This window comes from Hyperoodon ampullatus (assembly GCF_949752795.1).
Source record: "Hyperoodon ampullatus genome assembly, chromosome: 2".
In the NCBI taxonomy this organism is placed as follows: domain Eukaryota; kingdom Metazoa; phylum Chordata; class Mammalia; order Artiodactyla; family Ziphiidae; genus Hyperoodon; species Hyperoodon ampullatus.
Window position 1 is genome coordinate 40,809,284 of NC_136915.1, and position 23,979 is coordinate 40,833,262.

General features: G+C 37.9%; 1 protein-coding gene across 1 annotated transcript in view; it reads right to left on the reverse strand.

Annotated features, from left to right (window-relative positions):
- Positions 1-23,979, reverse strand: part of LOC307064267 (putative selection and upkeep of intraepithelial T-cells protein 1 homolog) — a gene marked incomplete at both ends in the record, with an annotated part of 146,249 nt that overhangs the window by 105,575 nt on the left and 16,695 nt on the right. The window contains 4 exon segments of the mRNA XM_079720745.1: positions 12,232-12,276; positions 12,279-12,512; positions 14,101-14,293; positions 14,297-14,448. Of these exon segments, the coding sequence (XP_079576871.1) occupies positions 12,232-12,276; positions 12,279-12,512; positions 14,101-14,293; positions 14,297-14,448 (624 nt within the window).

Sequence of the window (23,979 nt, forward strand, 5' to 3'; positions counted from 1 at the left end):
GTATATATGTCCATGCCACTCTCTCACTTTATCACAGCTTACCCTTCCCCCTCCCCGTGTCCTCAAGTCCATTCTCTACATCTGCGTCTTTATTCCTGTCCTGCCCCTAGTTTCTTCAGAACATTTTTTTGGTTCCATATATATGTGTTAGCATACAGTATTTGTTTTTCTCTTTCTGACTTACTTCACTCTGTATGACAGTCTCTAGGTCCACCCACCTCACTACAAATAACTCAATTTTGTTTCTTTTATGACTGAGTAATAGTCCATTGTATATATGTGCCACATCTTCTTTATCCATTCATCTGTTGATGGACACTTAGGTTGCTTCCATGACCTAGCTATTGTAAATAGAGCTGCAGTGAGCATTGTGGTACATGACTCTTTTGAATTATGGTTTTCTCAAGGTATATGCCCAGTAGTGGGATTGCTGGGTCGTATGGTAGCTCTATTTTTAGTCTTTTTAGGAACCTCCATACTGTTCTCCATAGTGGCTGTATCAATTTACATTCCCACCAACAGTGCAAGAGGGTTCCCTTTTCTCCACACCCTCTCCAGCATTTATTGTTTGTAGATTTTTTGATGATGGCCATTCTGACCCGTGTGAGGTGATACCTCATTGTAGTTTTGATCTGCATTTCTCTAATAATTAGTGATGTTGAGCATTTTTTCAAGTGCCTCTTGGCCATCTGTATGTCTTCTTTGGAGACATGTCTATTTAGGTCTTCTGCACATTTTTTGATTGGGTTGTTTGTCTTTTTGATATTGAGCTGCATGAGCTGTTTGTATATTCAGGAGATTAATCCCTTGTCAGTTGCTTCATTTGCAAATATCTGCTCCCATTCTGAGGGTTGTCTTTTCATCTTGTTTATGGTTTCCTTTGCTGTGCAAAAGCTTTTAAGTTTCATTAAGTCCCATTTGTTTATTTTTGTTTTTATTTCCATTTCTCTAGGAGTGGGTCAAAAAGGATCTTGCTGTGATTTATGTCATAGAGTGTTCTACCTATGTTTTCCTCTAAGAGTTTTAGTGTCTGGACTTATATTTAGGTCTTTAATCCATATTGAGTTTATCTTTGTGTATGGTGTTAATGCACAGAGATCTCTTGCATTCCTATACACTAATGATGAAAAATCTGAAAGAGAAATTAAGGAAACACTCCCATTTACCATTGCAATCAAAAGAATAAAATAACTAGGAATAAACATACCTAAGGAGACAAAAGACCTGTATGCAGAAAACTATAAGACACTGATGAAAGAAATTAAGGATGATACAAACAGATAGAGATATATACCATGTTCTTGGATTGGAAGAATCAACATTGTGAAAATGACTATATTACCCAAAGCAATCTACAGATTCAATGCAATCCCTATCAAACTACCAATGGCATTTTTCACAGAATTAGAAGAAAAAATTGCACAATTTGTATGGAAACACAAAAGACCCTGAATAGCCAAAGCAATCTTGAGAAAGAAAAACAGAGCTGCCGGAATCAGGCTGTTGGACTTCAGACTATACTATAAAGCTACAGTAATCAAGACAGTATGGTACTGACACAAAAATAGAAATATAGATCAATGGAACAGGATAGAAAGCCCAGAGATAAACCTACACACATATGGTCACCTTATCTTTGATAAAGGAGGCAAGAATATACAATGGAGAAAAGACAGCCTCTTCAATAAGTGGTACTGGGAAAACTGGACAGCTACATGTAAAAGAATGAAATTAAAACCTTACTTTTGAGTGGATGAATACTGGGTACAGGCTCCATTCTGCTTCCCTGTATCATTAACCTGTGCCTTTGGATGCAAAGATATTGATTGGGTTGTTTTCCTTAGTGGCAGAAACTAGGCATGAGAAGCATAAATCTGTACTGTAGGAATCATGGACTTGTCCTTGCCTTTGTTTAATCTCAAAGGGTGGAATGTTTCTCCACATTGGAGAGGTAATGAGGGTCTCACTCCAGGCCAGATTCCCATGCGTGATTCCTTATGTCTGATCATAGGAAATTACAAAGGCTTTGCGTAGCAGGCCCCATGCAGGAAAGCTGTCCTCCCCACACCAGACTTGGTGCACAGTCAATGCCTTGCACTTTCTGGAGGAAGCTGCAGTCAAGGACTAGGTCTCCGGCCCCCAGCAGCCATGCTCATATGCATACCTGCATTCCCAGCCCAGGTACATCCTTTTGGAGGCCTCTTTATTGGGGTCCTCAGCTGAGATGCTTTTTAGTCGCCTCTTCTGAGACCTTCTTTTATTGGGAGATGGTGTCTTGACTAAAAGCTTCTTCACCACTCTGACTCAGTATTTTTCCATTCTAGCCCTTCTCTGTCTCTCCTCCCCATGCACTCTCCCCTGTGTCCATAAAATGGCAGGAGCCTTTTGTTTACTGTTCTTTATAGTGAGACACAATTTCCCCCACCTGTGCTGCATGTCACCTGACCCTTACCCAGTGCTGTTCTATGGGGGAAATGGAACTGTAAGGAGCCACCACAGCTTTCCTTTTTTGGCCTCTTATACACCCACAATAAGGGGACAAAAGCTTGACTGTTACTTTTAGTTTTACTTGTTGTCCTAATCGGCCACGTCAACATCTAGCAGCTCTCAACAGGTAGTACAGAGAAAGCCAAGAGTCAATAGATGTAAAGATGAAAAAACAAATACCCATTTTTGTGGTTCTAGGTTATAGGCCTTTTTTTGGTTTAAGTAAAAATAATTTCTCTGTATTGTCCATAATAACTTATCATGGATTTGCATTGTATTTGGGGGGAAAAGTCTGCTAGTAATTAACAGTACATGTTTTCATAGCCTTGCATACATTTTTTAATGGAATGTTTTAGGATTGTAGATTACTGGTGGAACACGAGAATTAAAATGTTTCTTCCCGTGTGACTAATTCTACATTTCCTTCCATTTTCATAAGAAGATTATATCTGCACAACAAAGCCAGGACTTTCATCGTTGGGCATTAGTTAGGGGATTTCAAATTAGTTAGGGGATTTCATTAGTTCACATGTCTTACTGTGAACATATGTTCACAGTTCCTGTCCAGCCTTTGTGGACATATACAAGTTTCTATAATATTAAATTATTATTATTAACTATGATATTAAATTTATAATTCTGCCTTTGAGATCAAAATAGAAGAAAACATCTAAACCTCACAAAGAGCTCAGTATTGAATACTTCTGAATGAAACACTTGGGCCTTCCACTTTTACTTGAGAGAACTATCAGAGGTGTGAAGTCAGAAATGAGACTGTCACTGGAGTTTGAGGCACTAATACTGTACTTGTAGAAACCCCGGAGCCTCAAGGCAGCTACAATCAGAAAGTCCTTATAAGGCATAAGTCTTCCTCCTTTCCCTCCCTCCTCCCTCCCTCCCTCCCTCCCTCCCTTCCTTCCTTCCTTCCTTCCTTCTTTCCTTCCTTCCCTCCTTCCTTTCTTTCCTTCTTTCTTTCTCTCTTCCTTTCCTTTTTAAGGAAGGGACTATATTGTGTACATTTCTTTCAATGATATCAGCTGATACCTCTGTGAGATTTTGAGAGAACAGGTAGAGACAGTGAGAGGCAGTAGAGGTAGATGTTTCAAGAGATATAGAAGCAGAGAGGAAGAGATAGACAGATTTCACTGGGGTAGAATCTGACCACTTCTGGTTTTCTCCCCCTCTGATTGCCTCCCTGATGTGTGTGTATGTGCAGGTATATGCATGCATGTGTGTGCATGTGATATTTATTGAGTGTTTACCAGGCACAATGTTAGACGTTTAACATAAAAATTCCTAATCTTCACAATCTCATAATTATCTTCCACATTTCGTGGAGGAAATAAAAGTAGATCAGAAGGGATAAGCCATTAACCCAAGGTCACTTAGCATGGTTAAGTCAGGATAAACACTCAACTCTCTGGATCCAAAAACTATGTTCTTTTCATTAAGCAACCTTTTTTCTCTAGCCTGAGTAAAACCTGGTCTCAAAATCACCTTATTTTTTCTTTCTTTCTTTTTTTTTTTTAAATAAACAGGGTACTCCCCTCACTTCTTTTTTCTTTCCTCCATAATCATATTTAGTTGAATTTAGAGTTATCCTGAGAATATTTTCATCCTGGCTTGGGCAGCTTCATTACATGTGTAGTTTCATTACAGGTGCCAAAGATATCATATTAGAAAAGTACACACTCTGGCAAGAAAATCTCTAGTGTATTATTCTCACATCAAATCCACCAAGAGCTTTGCACATTAACAGATCAAGAGAAAATCTACAGGTCTTTGTTTCTTTCCCCAGTTATTAAGGCACAAAGACTGGAAAGGTCACTTTTGTAGAAACCCCAGGAGGCTCAAGAGGGCTACAATCTGAGATTGTATCTGGAGACCAGTTGGAAGAAAGATGCCTTCTGAGTTACCACCCTTCCCATTCCATTTACCTCTGAATCTAAAGTAAATAAAGGAAATGACCATGGTGATAAAGACCATCAGAACACACAGGATCAGAGTCATATCTTCCAAATGCATGACATCCAACTGGAAATGTGGATCTGAAATGGGGACTGGAAAGAGATGCAAGAATTAAAAGTGTCACAGAGGGAAAGGAGAGCTGAATTACAGACCAATAAATTTACTTTTCACATTCCTATTGCTCCATTCTTCTGGGATTATGTGAGGGTGAAGGAGAAGTAGGCTGGGTTATGTGGATGATCCTGGAGATGAGTACATTTGGCCTAAGTCTGGAAGAAGCCTGCAAAGAGGCAGATACCCATTCTTCCACCCAAGCATCATGACACTTGCTCTGGTTGGCCAGGGTCTGAAGGACAGATATAGACACATTATACCTTTATCTTCTTTATATGGTGCTGTAGCCCCTCAAGAATTCTAGACCTCTTGAGGAGTATGGTGAAATAGAATAGTCTAAGATGAACAGAATCTCTGAGATGAAAGAGATCTTACAATTCTCAAAAGTCATCCTCTTATCTGGAGCAGAAGTCTTCTGTAAAGTATGTTTTCTGGGTGATTATAAAAGTGGAAAACACCCCTAACTCATAATATTGATTAATATGTCTTGTGATGGGAACACCACTGCCAACAGTTAGGGTATCTGTTTCATTACTGGACAGCTATGTCTATTAAAAATTACTTTCTTACACCAACCCTAGTTTGTCTCACTAACATGATTGTTCACTGATTCATACTACCTTGTAGAGAAAGACAACCAAGATGGTGAGGATGAGGAAGCTGAAGTCAGAAGCTGAAGTCTTAAATCCATGTTCTTGAAATAACAGTTGAAATAATTGATAATATTCTTGTTGGAGAAGCAAAAACTCAGAAGTCACCAAGGTTGTTGCCCACATGATATATTCCATATGGTCTTAGACTGTACAAATGAAGGGTAAAGCATTCACCTAATTAATATCTACTTTCCCTTATAATTTGATATAAATTCTCTGTCCTTAACTAGATCAGAGATCCCTTTTATAAGGGTAATAGCATAAATTTTTAAAAATAGCAAAATTGCCCTGGGAGTGTGTGCATAAGGATCAGAGAGTGGAGAGTCTGTAAGTCTCTCTCTTGGTCACATACCTCTATTTTTCTCACATTAACATTTAGGAGAACTTCAAACCTCTTCTCATAAGGGATAGAAAATAATTTAAAACAAAATTGAAAGACAAACTTGGAAGATAGTACAAAGATGCTAAGAGTATTTATTCAGAGGATTGTGTGTGTATTTAAATCTAAGCTGAGTTTTTAATTTTCTTTCCTTCCTACATGGCTAGGAAGCATGGGTTCTAAGCATGGCTAGAGCTGTCCATGCTTAGAAGGAAAGGTAAGATGATGGTGGGGAGCGAGTGAAGAAAGACATGCCATAAGCTTAGGAAAAAAGGGGAGAAGGATGATGGCAAGCACATGTAGCAGGTGAGACACCAGAGAGGGAACTGAGACAGAATCCCTAGATTATGCTAATAGTAATGATAGTAACAATAATATCATACATTATTGTTGTTTGTACCATGTGTGAAGCCAGGCCAGATCACTTTGATATATTGACTAATTTAACCTAAAATAACCTTATGATGTAGGCATCATCATCAATATTTTAAAGATGAGGAAACTGCAGTTCAGAGACTTAAAATAACTTTCCCAAGTTCACACAGGTAATAGTTTGCCAAGAAGTCTGACTCTAGTGTGGCACTGATTCTTGGAAATAAATGGTATACATCTCTTGCAGATTGAGTGTCTTCTGCATCTCTTGCAGAATTAAAATGTGCAATGCTTGTGGAATTTCCTGGCAATTCATATTTGTTAAATGAATTGATAACAGATTTCTGAATTGATAAACCTCAAGAAGGAAAATCAGTCCAGAAAGGCACAGCAGACAGAAAGTTGCCTAAATAGGGAAGAAGTCTGCTAAATGAGATATTTGTAGAGGAAGCAGTACCTTCAGGGGAAAGTCCATTTTAGGTAAAGAGAAGAAAGTTCAGTAGCAATTATAAAAGAGGTTAGTGGATGGGTGTTACCTGCATAATTACCAGGAGTTGTGAGCAGTGTGGGTAGAGGCCTCAGTGATCAATGACTCAATTTTAGGTCCTCAAGGTAGAGTAAGCAAAAATAAAATTTTAATTCCCAGATTCATTCTTAAGGATTCCGGGTCTGCTTCAACAATGACAGTGACCTGCAGCCTATTCTTGGGGCTTTCAGTTACATCCAATGGAAGCCTCATAAATCGCTAAATGCCCAGGCTATATTTCCCTGTAATGATAAATTCCTTTTCACAAGGCTGCTATGACTAAATATCTCTTTCTTTTTTACTTTATTTTTAGTCTTTTCATAGAGGAACAGTACACTACAGTTGTTGAAACAGAGGGCTAAGGAGTCTAAGTGCCTGGTTGGGGTCCTGGCACCACCATCACTTAATGGTGTGAATAGCTATTCAACTTCTTTGTGTACCAGATTTTATCACAGATAAAATCTAATTCACTGAAAATTAAATATATTAATCTTATAAAATGCATACTGCATATAATAAATATTTAATATATACTAGCTATTATCATAGCATCTTGCTCCTTTCCTCCAGCACTGATGGATACGGCATTTAGTCTGCTAACATGGTTAATAAGCAAGACTCAGGTATGGACTTTCTTAGAGTAAAATATAAAAGCACTTTCAGTCTGGTCTGGTTTAGGGTATTTTGTCTTTATTTCATAGGAGAAAATTAATAAATAAAATCCTCTGAATTGTTCACCACTACTTTGTGACGTCCGCATTGTGATTTTTGATTATCGCTCCAGCTCCAGCTATAATAAAAAAATTACCTTACCTTGCTGATCATTGACATGTATACATAATTTCCTTGGGGACCTCAAAGATAGAGCTGATGACACATTTTAAAATATGTTGGGTTCAGCTATCCTCAAACTTTCACAATTACCTTTTCAATTTCACCCTCAAAGAGAGTCAGAGAGTTCACCTGCTGATGCAGGGACACAGGTTCGTGCCCCGGTCCGGGAAGATCCCACATGCCGCGGAGCAGCTGGGCCCGTGAGCCATGGCCACTGAGCCTGCGCTTCCGGAGCCTGTGCTCCGCAACGGGAGAGGCCACAACAGTGAGAGACCCGCATACCGCAAAAAAAAAAAGAGTCAAAGAGGAGAAGGATCAGTTTCAGTTGTCCGTACAGACCATAAACTTAAGTGAAATATCTCTGGACATATGAATTATTTGGAGAAGAGGTCTTTTTTTTTTTTTTTTTTGGTACGCGGGCCTTTCACTGTTGTGGCCTCTCCCGTTGCGGACCACAGGCTCTGGACACGCAGACTCAGCGGCCATGGCTCACGGACCCAGCCGCTCCGCGGCATGTGGGATCTTCCCGGACCAGGGTACGAACCTGTGTCCCCTGAATCGGCAGGCAGACTCTCAACCACTGCGCCACCAGGGAAGCCCCGGAGAAGAGGACTTTTTTACTTTGCATCAGTCTCTAAAATAATCTATGACCCCAAAAGTTTAAGATATACTGAATTATTATCTCCTTTAAGATTAAAGTACAGGAAGAATTGGCATATTTTATTATGTGAAATGATGGCTGGATTTTTGGCAAAAATATAGTTATTACACTGAAAGAAATATATTCTTTTGCTATGGAGGAGAAGCATCATCAGTTTGTATCATTAAGCCCATAAATTCTGGATGCTGGAATCCAAACTCAATGACATGAGATCCAAAAGTTTATTGTTCATGTAATTCAAACAAATATTTGAGGTACAAGAAGCCCAGGCTTTCTGATAAATAGTCTGTTACTCTTCTTCAGCTAAATGTTTTGCCAGCTACTAAACACTTGGGAAAGGAGATACTTTCATGAAGTTCTCATCTTTCTGGTCCCACATACCTCTTTTTTTGCGATGCAAATAGATAATGAGGAAGACAGTCACACATATTGACGTCAAGAATACCGGTATGCCCACTGACCAAGGAGGTATCACATTGCAGGAGCAATCTGAAGGAAAAAAGAGATAATCATCAGTTATTGGTGTGGAGACACTTTGCACTGGGGGAAATGCACCAAGAAAGCAAGAGTTATATTTTAATGCCATCCCTTTGTATTTATTTAGAATAGGACCAAGGGAGAAAAATATGGCTAAGGCTTAGGACTAGAGGATCCCAAGGATCTCAAATCTTAGGTCTAAAGCTGTTTGTCACTGGGACAATAAGCAGAGCTGTTTCTAAGATGGGACCAGTTTGGGGCTGAGCCTAAACAGACCCAGAGAAAAGCGACTTATCTTTCTTTTTCTCTATCTAGTCCATCAATCAATGTCCCTCATTTGGAGGATGAGGCAAAGTTATGCACTAGTCCTTGTATTGTCTAGGTTCAAAATAGGCTGGAGTAGGATAGGTCTGGAGACGTCTGAACTGCCTAAGAGATCATAAGAGCTCTGAAAGTAAGAATTTCATCAATGGAAGGCTGGTTAGACAGCATTTTGTTTAAAATCTTATTCAGCACATGTCGTGGTGTCACTTGGCTATATAGTCTTTCCATGAAAATAGTCTATGACGGGGGTGCTTACTACCACAGGTCGTGCCCAGTCCTCTGCTGGAGAGTATTATTCACAGTCTAACTTAGTGTTTAAAATATGGGATACAAAGACTCATGAGCATCATGGTGGCATAAGATAGCCCTCATTTTTATCTCCCCATCAACAACAAAAATGTGGCATCCATGCATAAACAGAAGTACCTCTATAGGATTTGTGGGACACAGCACCATACACCAAGGGGCCCGGGAGGAGTCTTGCTCACCTGTGTGTCAGGTAATAAGCAGACAGTATTTGGTACCTGCTCTGGAACATACAAGAGACTGTGAACTGTGGCTCCTCTCAGCTGTGCTCCTGGAGAACATGCAGAACATTGACCTACCAAAGAGAGAGTCTTTGTGGAAGTCCAGGTTTTCAGGCAGAAAGAGACCTCAGAAGAATGTAGTCTTGAAAGATAGAGCTATACCAGAAAGGATCTGTGCATTTGAAGCTTTTAAAATGGAGCACACCCTCAAATCAAAAAGCTATTTTATTGTGTCTTAAAATTTCCCCCCAAATCCTCCAAGTCCATTTCCCCCAATACAACATAGTTGAGATGGATGAAAACTTTCTCCCTAGGAAGGGTAGGCCACCTGGTGTAACTCTTCCTGCATGTTCTATTTTCCTGATGCTACAGACTATTAAGTGACCTCTCTGCTCCACTGTTTCTGTCCTGTGTAATTAGCACTTTATTTCCTGCCCCTGACGGGGTCATTGGACCATTTAAGGAGTCAAGTAAGAAATATGTGTAAACTGTGTGACATGTTAAATGCTAAATGTTAAAAAGATCTCCCAGTTTGTTGGGAAAGCTATCACCATACAGGAAAAAAAAAAGGATTTCAATTTGACTGAGGTACAAGAAAGCCCAGGCTTTCAGATAAACAGCATTGTCAGAAGCTCCTCGGCTAAAGAATATCTAGGAACAGGAATGATGAAGGGTGTATGTCTAACAACTGTCCCGAGAGTTTAGAACTTCCTGAGGTAGATGGGCTTGGGAATCAAGGGACAGGCAGCTTTAGCTCTCCCACCCCCACTTTATATCTCCTGCTCTTCAAACCCACTTACCTTGTAATCTGTAATATCAATCGACACTGGGCACCATGATAAATGGCAGCAGCAGAACCAGAATTATGACCAGAATCAGTATCCAAATTGTATTCCATGGAAACAGTTTATCGGAAATAGATTCATCCAAAGCATTCAAGACCCCATGACAGTGGGATATTAGACCTAAGCCAGTTTGGGGAGGTAGTTATAATTGGGTGAGTGAAAAGTGACAAAGGGTCTGGAGTGGGACTGAGCCAAGTGTGATTAGTTTAAGACTGGAGCAAAGGTGAATGAAGGCTGCTCACCCCAATTCTTCCCATCCATTCTGTCTCATGTTCTCCCTAAGGCAGAGCTGGGTTCTTCCTACTAAGCCTCAGACCAACTCAGTCCTTCAGTCCTTTTGTCTAAGCAACCAATATATGTGCAGTTCTGAATTCTCCAATGTATTCACTGGGTCTGGCATTATTCTTCTTGAATACTTTGAGACATACGTTTATGTAAGCTTTCCTCCTTTCCTATTCGTGTGAACAAGCATCTGCTTTGGTTTGCTGGTTTGCACATACTGGGCATAGACACCTATCATTTTGTTTGGGAATCTGATGTCTTTCTGCCCAGAGAAATAAACACAAAAATGTTCTAAAAGTAGTAAACTGCTAAACCTGTTGGGGACTTATTCCTATTATAATAATCTTGAATTGGCATACCCCTCTCAGCATCTGTCCAACATGAATTTCAAAGACATATACAAATACTAATACATGTACATTTACTCAGCAGTTTCCAAGGCACTCATTTTATTTTATTTCAATCATTCAAGTATTGATTATTTATTGCTTACCTACTATGTGTCATGCGATAATTGAAGAAACTGGGGTATATTACAACAAAGATCTCTATCTTCATGTTTTAGAAAGGGAGATAGATAAGTGACAATAAACATAATAAATAAGTTACATAGCAAGTTAAAAGGTGATACTACTATATAAAAAATAAAAATTAAAAGAGGGTAAGGTGATAGGAAATGCCAGGTGGAAGGGGTGGTAAAGGTTGCATTTTTTCAAGTTGGTTTGTCAAAGTGGTCCTTACTTACATAGTGAGACTTGAGTGTAGATTTGAAGGAGATAGGTAATTTATTGGAATTATAGCATTCTGGGAAGAGGGAGCAACTGGAGCAAAGACCCCAGGCAGGAGCAGTTCTGTCACGGTTGGGGAACAGCAAGGAGTTCTGTGTGACTAGACTAGAGGAGACACAGAGAACATTAGGGGATGAGGTCAGATAGGTAACGGGGGCAGAGATAGTGCAGGACATTGTGGGGCATTTTACTTTGAATAAAATGGGGAACAATTGCAGGGTCTTGAACAGAGGATGACATATATCTCATGTTTTAAATGGATCCTCCTATCCATGTGTTGAGAATATACCATAGTGGACAAGAGAAGTAGTAGGGAGAACTTTTCACTTGCTATTGCCAATGTTCAGACCATAGGTGATGGTGTCTCAGACTTGGAGGACAGCAAAGGTGGTAAGAAGTGGTGAGACACTGGGTATATTTTAAAGGTAAAGCTAGTATTATCTCTCGACATATCTCTCGACACGTGTGATGTCGAATATAAGAGAAAGATGGGAGTCAAGGATGACTTCAAGGATTTTTTTCTGAGAAAACAAAAATAAGAAGTGTGACTGGGAAGGCAGTAAATCACACAAGTTGACAGCTGATTAAGAGTTTAGTTTTTGATCTGTTTGATTCAGGATATTTACTAGACTTCCACACTGAGATGTTGAGTTTAGAGATGAGACTAGAGTTTGGGAGAGAGGTCTGGGTAGAAGATATCATTCGAGGAATTCTTATCATATTGATTTTATGTAAAGCCATGAGATAGAATTAAGTCACAATAGAGAAAAAAGACTCAAAGACTACGCCCTGGGAAACTCATATATCAAGAAGGTGGAGCGAAAAAGATGAAGTAGCAGAAGAGAATAAGAAAGAAGACAAGCAAGATGGTGAACAAAGCCAAGAGAATATAATATCCTAAAAACCAAGTGAAGAAAGTGTATTAATTTTTCTCTTTAGTCTATAAATTTGATGACAATGGCCATCATTTGAAGAACAAACACACAGATCTCACCTGATAGGACAATGCTTGTTCCTTCCTCTTGACCAGTTACAGGTTTTGAAGGTAGCAAGTGACATTCCCATAGGAGCTCCATCTTAGAAGAAGGGTCATCTTCAGATTGAATGATTTGTCAGTATCCTGTGAGTAAAATTTTGATGAAGGTAGAATGATCTCTCCTCTGCTGTCTCTCCATTCCATTTGAGGTTGCGGGAACCAACCTCTTGAATTACACTCCACTAAAAGACCTTTGGTATTAGAAGGATGCACAAGAATCTGCGTTTCCAGGCTTGTAGCTGGTTGGAAAGAAAGGGGAAAACAATATTTAGGTGAAGGGATGGGGAAACATTAGAGAGAAAGAAAAGTCCCCTTCTTCTACTTTAAACCTTATGCCCTTAGATATACTGATAGTCAAGCGCTGTGGGGCTCCGATGGCTTCTACAAGCTAATCAAAAGGGAAAAATGCTAAGTCAGACTGAAGGGTTATGATATCCAAATTAACAACCTTGTCCTAAAAAGTCAGGAGAGGAAATGCCTGTTTGTTTCATTTATTCACTTAGTCAAAAATATTTATTGATTATTTACTAAATCTAGGAGACTGGGCTAGGTCCATGGACATAATGATGAACAAAAACAATCAAGATCTCAGTCCTCATAGAATTTATAGTGTAACATTTTTTCTTGTATATTCATCATTAGTCACATATGAGCTACCATAATTTATTAATAAGCAGTAAATAGCATAAAGGCAAGTTTGCAACTTTAATTGAAACTTTAATTTATGCACTCTTTGAATAAAACAGGTAACGCACTACTATTATCAAAATAAAGCAGTAGATATCAGTTTAGAGAAAATAAACAAGTTTTTGAAAATTTTCAGGACATTGCTGGGGATGTTAAGAATTGCCTAATGTGTGGGCAAAGAAAGAATGAGTAGAGATTTAAAGAGTTACTCTAGAGCAGCTCTGCCTGATAAAAGTTTCTGCAGTGATGGAAATATTCCATATCCATGCTGTCCATTCAGTAGCTTTTTGCAACGTGAGACTTTGGCACCTAAGATGTGGTCAGTGATCCCTTCTTGGCCTTTTGGCTAAGATCAAGATGTGGTCAGTGAGACTAAAGAACTAAATTTTCAATTTTATTTAATTTTTTACTTTAAATTTTGCCTAATTTTAATTTTATTTAATTTAAATATAAATGTAAGTAGCCACATGTGGCTAGTGGCTATCATATTGAATAGCTTAGCTCTAGGCAATACAGATGAGCGTCACAATAGCTAATGAAAATGTTAAATGTGAATGGGCCTAGGTGCCTACCCTTGTGCCCTCACATTTGGAAGTCTTTCAGTTTACTTCAAGTCCTCCATCTTGCCACCATTTCTTTGTTATTCAGAAAACTGAGACTGAGGTGATATTGGAGGACACAGAAGATTATAGATGAAGGCTTTCTGAACTAGATTTAAGAACTAAGTAGTCAGCAAATTGAGTCAGGGAGAAATGGGAATAAGAATGATCATTAAGGAGACAGTTGTAAAGATTTAGGTGGTTTAGAGAGTCAAGTTTTACTAAAGTGTTGTCAAAAATAATTGAAACAAATAGTAACAAATCCTGAAAGGATTCTGTTGACACTTTAAAGATCTAACAGTGCACATGGACCTGGGAAAACAGACAGTTCTTGCTGATAAAGGTAATATGTGCACAGACACAATTTGCATTCTTAATCCTACAATCTTCCCCATTTAAAGACTAAATGCATGAATTTGAACTTGCTAACCAAACCCTGTAATACAAAATGGTCAGAAACACTAAGAATATTCCTAATACTCAGCCTCAGATGGATTGAGAATCGTGGATGCTTAGAAGCCTCAGAGGGATCCATCCTTACCTGTGACCTTCACTTCTCTGATGGCCTCATCACAGAAATCACCATCTTTGAAGAAACAATGGTACCACCCATCAGCAGCAGCATTCACATTAAGGATCCTGAGGGTCACCTTACCCTCTCCAGTGGCTTCTTTCAGGAGCTCTGTCCACTCCACATACTTGGAGATGGTTTCTCCATACAAGTCTTTACCATTCTAGTACAGGTGAACAGGTTTTGTGTAGTGGTTCCAGAACCAGCGTATTTCTATGTGTTCTGCACTCTGTGGTGGGGACACCTGGCTACTGAACTCAACTTTTCCACCTAATGGAGCCATGATTGGCCCCTGAATGCCATTCACTGTGAACTGCTCTGTGAAGGAAGACAGTAACCAAAAGGTGAGAGTATGAACCAGGAGTCACTGTGTATTTGATTCATATATGTACATGATGAGTTCCTAGCGGTATCAATGGGTTCTTAACATTCCTTCCAAATACCACCTATAGGAATGCCTTACCTTTCTAGTATCTTTCCAGAGACTCCCAAAATTTCCCTTTTATTTGATTCTTTTTAAATAGGATTAAGATAGAAATTTCAAGAAAATAAAGAAGAGACCAGTTAAAAGAGGGATATTCCATCAGGCTCAGTCCTTAATAAAGATCTCTGCACTCACTAAGTGCCTAATCAAATAATGTAGACTGACTGATTTGCACAGGCAAATAAAGTCTTCTCTAAAAAATATGTGTGATCATTACTCTTGCCTTTTCTCTTAACCTCAGGCCAACCACCAACCATTTTTATTTCGACTGAAAAAATCCACACTGACCCTGACATCTGATAGATTTCTCCTTTCATCCCTTTAAAACTCAAAAATTTATTTCTCGGTAGGGCTTTTTTATTTTTATTTTTTAAAATTTTATTGGAGTACAGTTGATTTATGATTTTGTATTAGTTTCAGGTGTACAGCAAAGTGAATCAGTTATACATATACTTGTATCCACTCTTTTTTAGATTCTTTTCTCACATAGGTCATTATAGAGTATTGAGTAGAGTTCCCTGTGCTATACAGTAGGTCCTTATTAGTTATCTATTTTATATATAGCAGTGTGTTTATGTCAATCCCAATCTCCCAATTTATCCCTAACCCCTCTTTCCCCCTGGTAGCCATAAGTTTGTTTTCTACATCTGTGACTCTATTTCTGTTTTGTAAATAAGTTCATTTGTACCTTTGTTTAGATTCCTTATATAAGCGACATCATAGGATATTTGTCTTTCTGCCTGACTTACTTCACTCAGTATGACAATCTCCAGGCCCATCCAAGTTGCTGATAAAGGCATTATTTCATTATTCTTTTTATGGCTGAGTAATATTCCATTGTATATATGTACAACATCTTCTTTATCCACTCTTCTGTCGATAGACATTTAGGTTGCTTCCATGTCTTGGTTATTGTAAATAGTGGTGCCATGACTTTTGTGTGCATGTATTTTTTCAAATTATGGTTTTCTCTGGATATATGCCCAGGAGAGGGACTGCTGGATCATATGGTAGTTCTATATTTAGTTTTTTAAGGAATCTCCATACTGTTCTCCATAATGGTTTTACCAATTTACCTTCCCACCAACAGTGTAGGGGGGTCCCGTTTTCTCCACACCCTCTCCAGCATTAATTGTTTGTAGGTTTTTTGATGGCACCCATTCTGACTTGTGTGAGGTGATACTCCATTATAATTTTGATTTACATTTCTCTAATGATTAGTGATGTTAAGCATCTTTTCATGTGTTTTTTGGCCATCTGTATGGGTAGGGCTTTTTTTAAAAAAAGATGTTTACTCTGTATCCCTTAAAGGATTATATTTCCCTTTAACAGATTATGTAGGATCTCATTGTGGGGAATTCTGCTCCATCTAGACTATGCTCTCTTACACTTTTGGTGGGGGATTGTAATCTATGGACTCAGAGAAAAATAAAAGTTTACTAAGTTATTAATTTATTTCTTCCAAATGAGTTTCTTAGATTTTTTTTCCCCAGAGTAGAAAGCCACATACCATACAACTCACTGAAGGAGAAAATATGACTTGGATGTATGGTAAACCTTTATGTGATAAGGAACATAATATATTTCTTTATTCATGTAAACATTTTAAATTTATTTCTTTGTAATTATGCTGTATTATAGATTCATACTGAAATACTTAAAAATACAGAATTATTTAAATGAGGAAAGTAAAAGTGTCCAAAATTTGCATGATAGAGGAATAGTGCTCACATTTGGACACACGTCATTCAATAACAGAGTAGGGAGGAAAGTAAAGACAAGTTCAGATACCGCTAAGATTGCAATAATTGCTAAAACACATTGAGCACTTACAATGTGCATGGCAATATTCTAAGCATGAAAATTTTAAGTAAATGAAAAATGATATACCATGTTCGTAAATGGGAAGAATCATTTCTTTAAAAGTTTCAAATCTTTCTCCCCCGATAAATTATAATTTCAGGATAGTTCCAATATCCCAATAGTTTTTTTTCCCATAAATTGACAAATTGACACAAATCAATGTCGATGTGCAAAGGCTGAAGAATTGCCAAGACACAACTGAGGGAGAGGGAGAGAAGGAGGATGCATAAGAATAAGGAATATGGAAGCAGAATGAACAAGAGGAAGAAGAAGAGAAAATATAATGGAGGCTGAATATATAAAAAATCTTTAATATAAATTCAACCTTTTAGGGGCTTCCCTGATGGCGCAGTGGTTGAGAGTCTGCCTGCGGATGCAGGGGACGCGGGTTCGTGCCCCCGTCCCGGAAGGTCCCACATGCCGTGGAGCAGCTGGGCCCGTGAGCCATGGACGCTGAGCCTGTGCGTCCGGAGCCTGTGCTCCGCAACGGGAGAGGCCACAACAGTGAGAGGCCTGCGTACCGCCAAAAAAAAAAAAAAAAAAAAAATTGAACCTTTTTTTTCTAATTAGGATTGTTAATATATGGTATTAAATCACAATTTTTTTAGCAGTGAAGTTCAGCAATTTGAAGATTAGTGTAATGTAGTAATTGTTAAATATTACTTTAAACAAGTTTTTGAATTTGGTTTAATAATATCTTATTTAATAGCTTTAATTTTACACCCATAGTGAAATTTATCTTTTTTAAGAATTCATTTATCAGATTGTGATATCAGAATTATATAGTCAATGTGATATCATCTAAAATCCTTCCTACTTTTTTTTTTTTTTTTTTGCGTTACGCGGGCTTCTCACTGCTGTGGCCTCTCCCGTCATGGAGCACAGGCTCCGGATGCGCAGGCTCAGCCGCCATGGCGCACGGACCCAGCCGCTCTGCAGCATGTGGGATCTTCCCAGACCGGGGCACGAACCCGCGTCCCCTGCATCGGCAGGCGGACTCCCAACCACTGCACCACCAGGGAAGCCCTTTTTTTTTTTTTTTCCTACTTTTATTTATACTCTTGAGTTCCTCACAAAGCGTGAAAACTGCAAAATTTTAAAAAGTACAACAATAAATCTAGATTCTGAGTTGTTCTGGGATAGTTATTCAACAAGTATTTTTCCCTTTTACAAACTCAAATGGACATTGACATTAAATGGTTTTCTATATTTTCTTGAGCAAAATTTGGTAAATATCCTTTTTTGTTTTTACATAAAACTGTCCAATTTACTAACATTACCTCATTTAATAAAACACGTTTTTACTGATCAGTCATGATTAATTTTTTGAGAATATATCAATTTTAAGCTTCCTTTGTTGAGGGTGAAGTCTCTTATTTTTCCTGAAGATGCCTTAATTTTGTACTTGACCAGAATTTTAGTTCATCAGACTGTTTCCCTTAAGAAATATGATATACAGTTTCCATTGCTGCCATTAAGAAAACTGCTACCACTCTGATAACTGTTCCTTCATTGATAAACATTCTTTCTCTCAGACAGCTTTTAAGATTTATTGTACTTTAGTTGTAATGAATCTATGTATGAATTTATGTTTCTTTTTCTAGCTTAAGCTTGATAGTGCTTTTTGAATTGGATAATTCTCATCTTTCTTCAAATATAGAAAATTCTCACCAAACAAATGTTTAATTTTATTACTTCTCTTATTCACTATATGCTCTTATAAAATTTTTATGTTCCACACAACACCTCTCAACTCTCTTGGGTATTACCAGCAGATGTCTTAAATCACCACTGCCTGCTCCTACGGGTGTCCCCATGTTAAAATATTTCATTTTTTGTTTTGCCTTTCTGATTCAACTGGGCTACCACAGATGTTCTTTCAGTTTAGAGAGTCAGAAATTCTCAAAGTTGACATTCCTGACTAGAATAAGGTGTGGGAATAGGACACATGCCAGACCTTCACATTTTTGTCCCTGCCCCACTCATTGAGGGGAGGATGCAGACATAGTTGAAACTCTAGGACTCTCTGTTTCCCCCACATTAAGGCCTTCTTGTCTCTCCCAATCCCTCCTGTTATATCGCCACTTGAAAAAGACCACCAAATAAATTTAGGATTTCTCATCCTTGAGGCCAGAAGAGTCTCAGTACCAATGTGTCAACTAATTAATTGATTGATTAATCAATTAACATATAAAATATTAAAAATTATTTTGTATGTGGAAAGGAATACTATTTTAGGTGTAAACTGTTTAATCCCCATTTTATGATATGTTTGTATAATAATATTTGAAAATAATTTGAGCTATTTGAACACTGCCAATGAAATTAATTTTATTCCCTTAAACAATTAAACTTTACTTATGGATCCAAAACACTGATTATTTTGAATGTGTTTTAAGTGCATTATGTAACAAATAAAATAGAGTGATTACAAGCTAACTACCAGTTACCTTTATATCTCTTATAAAATAATAACGATAATTTCATCATTATTTTCTACTCATTTTTATATTTAGCTGGATTTATAATTTGATACATTTTAAGGTTACATAATACATATTTTCATAAATTTTCAGGTTTATAACAATCTTACAGGAAACAAGGAAAAAAGTGAAAATTTATTCTCAAAGATATAATGGAAAATATTAGAGCATTTTCTATTAAGAACAACTGTAAAGCACGGGTAACTCAGTGTGGAAATTTGAGGTCATCAAATAAAAATATCTTGAACCTTTTCATAAAACAAAACATGTTTTGTTTGTTTTGTTTTCTATAGACTTTTATAGAAAAAATATTTTTTTAAAAAAGGTACTGAGCATGGAATTGTTCTATAAGTTAGAAAAATGTATAAATATTATCATTTTTGAAAAATCTGAATTTGGCTCATGAGAAGAGAGCTCAATGAAACAGTTTATAATTTCAAATACATAGAGGAATTTAGTTTATGACAAAGATGAAATTTGGTATCAGTACAGAAAGATAGATTATTTAATAACTGGAAGGACAACTGGGTATTTTTTGGAAAAAAAATGTTATATTTCTGTCAAAATCCTTATAATAGAAATCATTTTGCATAGATTAATTTGCAAACATAAAATAAATAGAAAAAGTAGCTGTATAACTTGGAACATGGCCTAGAAAACTCTTTCTAAGCAAACATACCAGCTGGAAACCATGAATAGAAGAAATATTGAATTATGCAACAGAAAAATAAGTAAATAAATTGAATTATAAAGGTCAATAAAAGGTATAACAGATCAAGCATTAATTCATTAAATTAAAATTTTAATTCATTAAAATAAAAAAGTCTGCTCTGGAAAAGCTTTTTTTTGTTTGTCTTTTTTAAATCTGCAAAAGCTTTTGTTATGAGAAAGGAAAGATAAGTTACAGGCTGAGAAAAAATATTTGCAAAAGATATATCAGATAAAGGATTTGTATCCAAAATACAGTAGTCCCTCCTTATCTGCAAGGGATACATTCCAGGAACCCAGTGGATTCCTGAATCCCCAGATAGTACTGAACCCTGTATATACTATGTTTTCTCCTATACATACATACCTATGATAGAGTTTAATTTATAAATTAGCCACAGTAAGGGAACGTCCAAATCGCCAACATTTCTACTTTTGTTCTTTGGGGTCATTATTAAGAAAAATAAGGGTTACTTGAACACAAGCACTGAGATATTGTGACAGTCGTTCTGATAACCAACATGTCTACTAAGTAACTAAGGAGTAGGATACCCTGGATGAAGGAATAATTCACATTCTGGGCAGGACAGAGCAGGACAGCATGAGAGTTCATCAACCTACTCAGAATGGCTCCCAATTTAAAACATGAATTATTTCTGGAATTTTCCATTTAATTTTTTCAGACAATGGTTGATCTTGGGTAACTGACACTGCAGAAAGCAAAACCACGGATGGGGATGGGGACTACTAAATACGAAGTCTTTCAGAACTTAACAATAAAAAAAACCCAACATAAAAATGGATAGAACATCTGAACAGACACTTCACCACAGAAGATATATGGATGGGAAACAAACACAGGAAAAGGAGCTCAACATAATGTGTCATTAGGAATTGCAAATTAAAGCAATGAGATATTACCAAAAACCTATTAGAATGGCTGAAATTCAAAACACTGACAACATCAAGTGCTGACAAAGATGTGGAGCAAAAGAAACTCTCATTCATTGCTGGTGAGAATGCGAAATGATACAGCCACATAGGAAAACAGTTTGGCAGTTTCTTACAAAGCTAAATATGTGCTTACTATATGTTCTAGCAATCAGGCTTCTAGGTATAACACAAATGAGTTGAAAACTACATCCACACAAAAACCTGAACATAAATGTTCCCAGCATCTTTATTCATAATTGCCCCCAAACTGGAAGCAACCAATATGTCCTGTGGTACATTTAGACAATGGAATATTGTTCAGTGATAAAAAGAAATGAGCCATCAAGCCACGAAGAGCCATGCAGGAACGTTAAATGCATATTGCTAAGTAAAGAGGCCAGTCTGAAGAGCTTATGTACTGTATGATCCCAATTATATGACATTCTGGAAAAGGCAAAATTATGGAAACAGTGAAAAGAGCAGTGGTTGCTAGGGGTTTAGGAAGAGGGAGGGAGGAATACGTGGAGCATAGGATATTTTTAAAGTGGTAAAGTGGTTCTGTATGATTCAGAAATGGTAGAAACGGCATTATGCATGTATTAATGTAGTAAATTTGAGGATTTCAGGGCTGATCAAGGAAAAAGATATGACCACGAGGTGGTGGTAGCACACAAGAAGCCTTTATTTGAGCAGCACTTTGACAGGATTTCGCAGGTGGCAATCCCCACAGTATGAGACCATTTGGAGGCACAGGGAACACCATGCAGAAGGGGAGGAGGGCAAGGGAACTCCCAGGGAGGAGATGGGTTGGAGAGAGGGCTTATGTGTCTAGTAATGTCACATCACAGAACAGTGAAGAGTTGAGGGCTCTGCAGGGCAGCAGTGGCTTGGGGTCTCTGTAGCTACAGAGTTTATCTTACCTATGGCTAGCAGATGTTGGGTGCAGTTTCACAGGACACACAAAGCAGACAGGCATTACATAGCTAAAAGTATGCTTATCAGGGATATATCTAAAACAATTGGATGTGTAAAAATTTGAGTTTGGCACTGGCAGGCTTTTGAGCTAATGGGTCTCAGCCTGATTTAAAGAAATAAGTAACACAGGGCCAATATACAGAGGCTACTTGTGCTCATTTATATAACAATTTGTTTAAACCCAGAGAACTTTACAACACAAAGAGTGAACACTAATGTAAACTTTATTCAATAATAACCTATCAATATTTGTTCATCAGTTGTAATAAACATACCACACTATGGAAGATGTTAGTAGTAGGGGAAACTTTGGAGTGGCGGGGTGAGGAAGGGAGAATGGGGTTGGTTATATGGAAACTCTATGTACTTTCTGCACATTCTTTCTGTAAATCTAAAACTGCTCTAGAAAATAAAGTAGTAAAATTTAAAAAGTCAATGAGGATAAAAAGGAGGAAAAAATAAAGGGGGACTTGGGAAATTTCATAATTTACAAAATAAAATAAAAAGTCAAAAAAACCCTCTGGATGTTCAAAATATAATTAATATGTCAACAGACTGAATTATAAACTAGTCAGAAACATGTGGAATAGGTATAAGAGATAAAAATTCCTAAAAATTTAAGAGTTCTTAAAAAGCAATGAGGGAGGGACTTGCCTGTCAGTCCAGTTGTTAAGACTCTGCACCTCAAATGCAGGAGCCGTGGATTCAATCCCTGGTCAGGGAACTAAGATACCATGTGCTGCATGGTGTGGCCAAAAAAAATTAAAAAATAAAAGGTGATTCTTTTTTTTTTTTTTTTTTTTTTTTTTTTGCGGTATGTGGGCCTCTCATTGTTGTGGCCTCTCCCGTTGCAAAGCACAGGCTCCGGACGCGCAGGCTCAGCAGCCATGGCTCACGGGCCCAGCCGCTCCGCGGCATGTGGGATCTTCCCAGACCGGGGCACGAACCCGTGTCCCCTGCATCGGCAGGTGGACTCTCAACCACTGCGCCACCAGGGAAGCCCAAAGGTGATTCTTTCATAATTAAAAAAAAAAACAGTGAGGGAAAAACCAACAATGCAAAGGAGACATGGAGTAAAGACCTACACAGGTAGTCCAGAGAAAAGAAATACAAAATTTCTCTGAAAGATACTCAGTCTTGTTAATAAAAAGGGTAAAATACAATCACTATGAAAATTTACTTTTCATCTGTAAGTTTGGAAAAGATAAAAAACTCTGATACCTGTAATATCTGAGATAGTGATACCATCTGTTGGTGGAAATGTAGATTAGTAACTATTTCAGAATGATATTTTCAATATATAATAAAATGGTACATAGTCTTTGAGCAGCAGTTCTACTCACTGGAATGTTTCCTACCTACGTACTCACAGGCATGCTCAAAACATGTGTGCAAGGATTGGTGGCAGCATTATTTTATTAGCCAAAGGCTGGATACCACCTAAATGTGCATCACTAAGAGTTCTGTCATTTAATAAGCAGCTTTTGTTAGAAACATTAAAATCTTATATTCCATTTGTTGTCTCAGGCTTTCTTTTACCTATCTCTAAATACGTTATCTTTATTTCTTCTCTGCATAGATCCCTTTACAAATGTGAATTTTCATCACCTGTCAAGCTTCCACTAGCCCATCCCATCCTTCCTTGTCTGACACCTTACTTCACTGATAACTCACATGGATTCCAGTATGGATCTGCAGCTTAGACCACTTCCTCACAGTATAAGTGGTACGTAAATCATGTCTCCTAAATATGAATATTGGTTCTCAAGGGCAAGTATTAGGTCTTCTTTATTTGTTTCTTCTCCCTGGAACCTAACACAAATCTGGGTACATGATAAAGAAGACTTGCTGATTAGAGATAATTAATTTTTCCTAACAATTAACTGGATCTGATACCACAATGAGGTATCACCTCACATCGGTCAGGATGACCATCATCAAAAAATCTACAAACAGGGCTTTCCTGGTGGCGCAGTGGTTGAGAGTCCGCCTGCCGATGCAGGGGACGCGGGTTCGTGCCCCGGTCCGGGAAGATCCCACATGCCGCGGAGTGGCTGGGCCTGTGAGCCATGGCCGCTGAGCTTGCGCGTCCAGAGCCTGTGCTCCGCAACGGGAGAGGCCACAACAGTGAGAGGCCCGCAAAAAAAAAAAAAAAAAAAAAGATTTCACCTCAGAGTCACTGAAATAGCTAAAATGAAAACACTGACAACACGATATGTTGCCAAGGATGTGATAACTGGAACTCTCATACACGGCTGTTGTGTCTAAGATTTGCAGTTTCTTATAAAGTATACATCTACCCAATGGCCCCAAAATTCTACTCTCAGGCATTAATCGAAGAGAAATGAAAACATATCCACAAATCTCTTTGTATAAGAATGTTCATAGTGGGCTTCCCTGGTG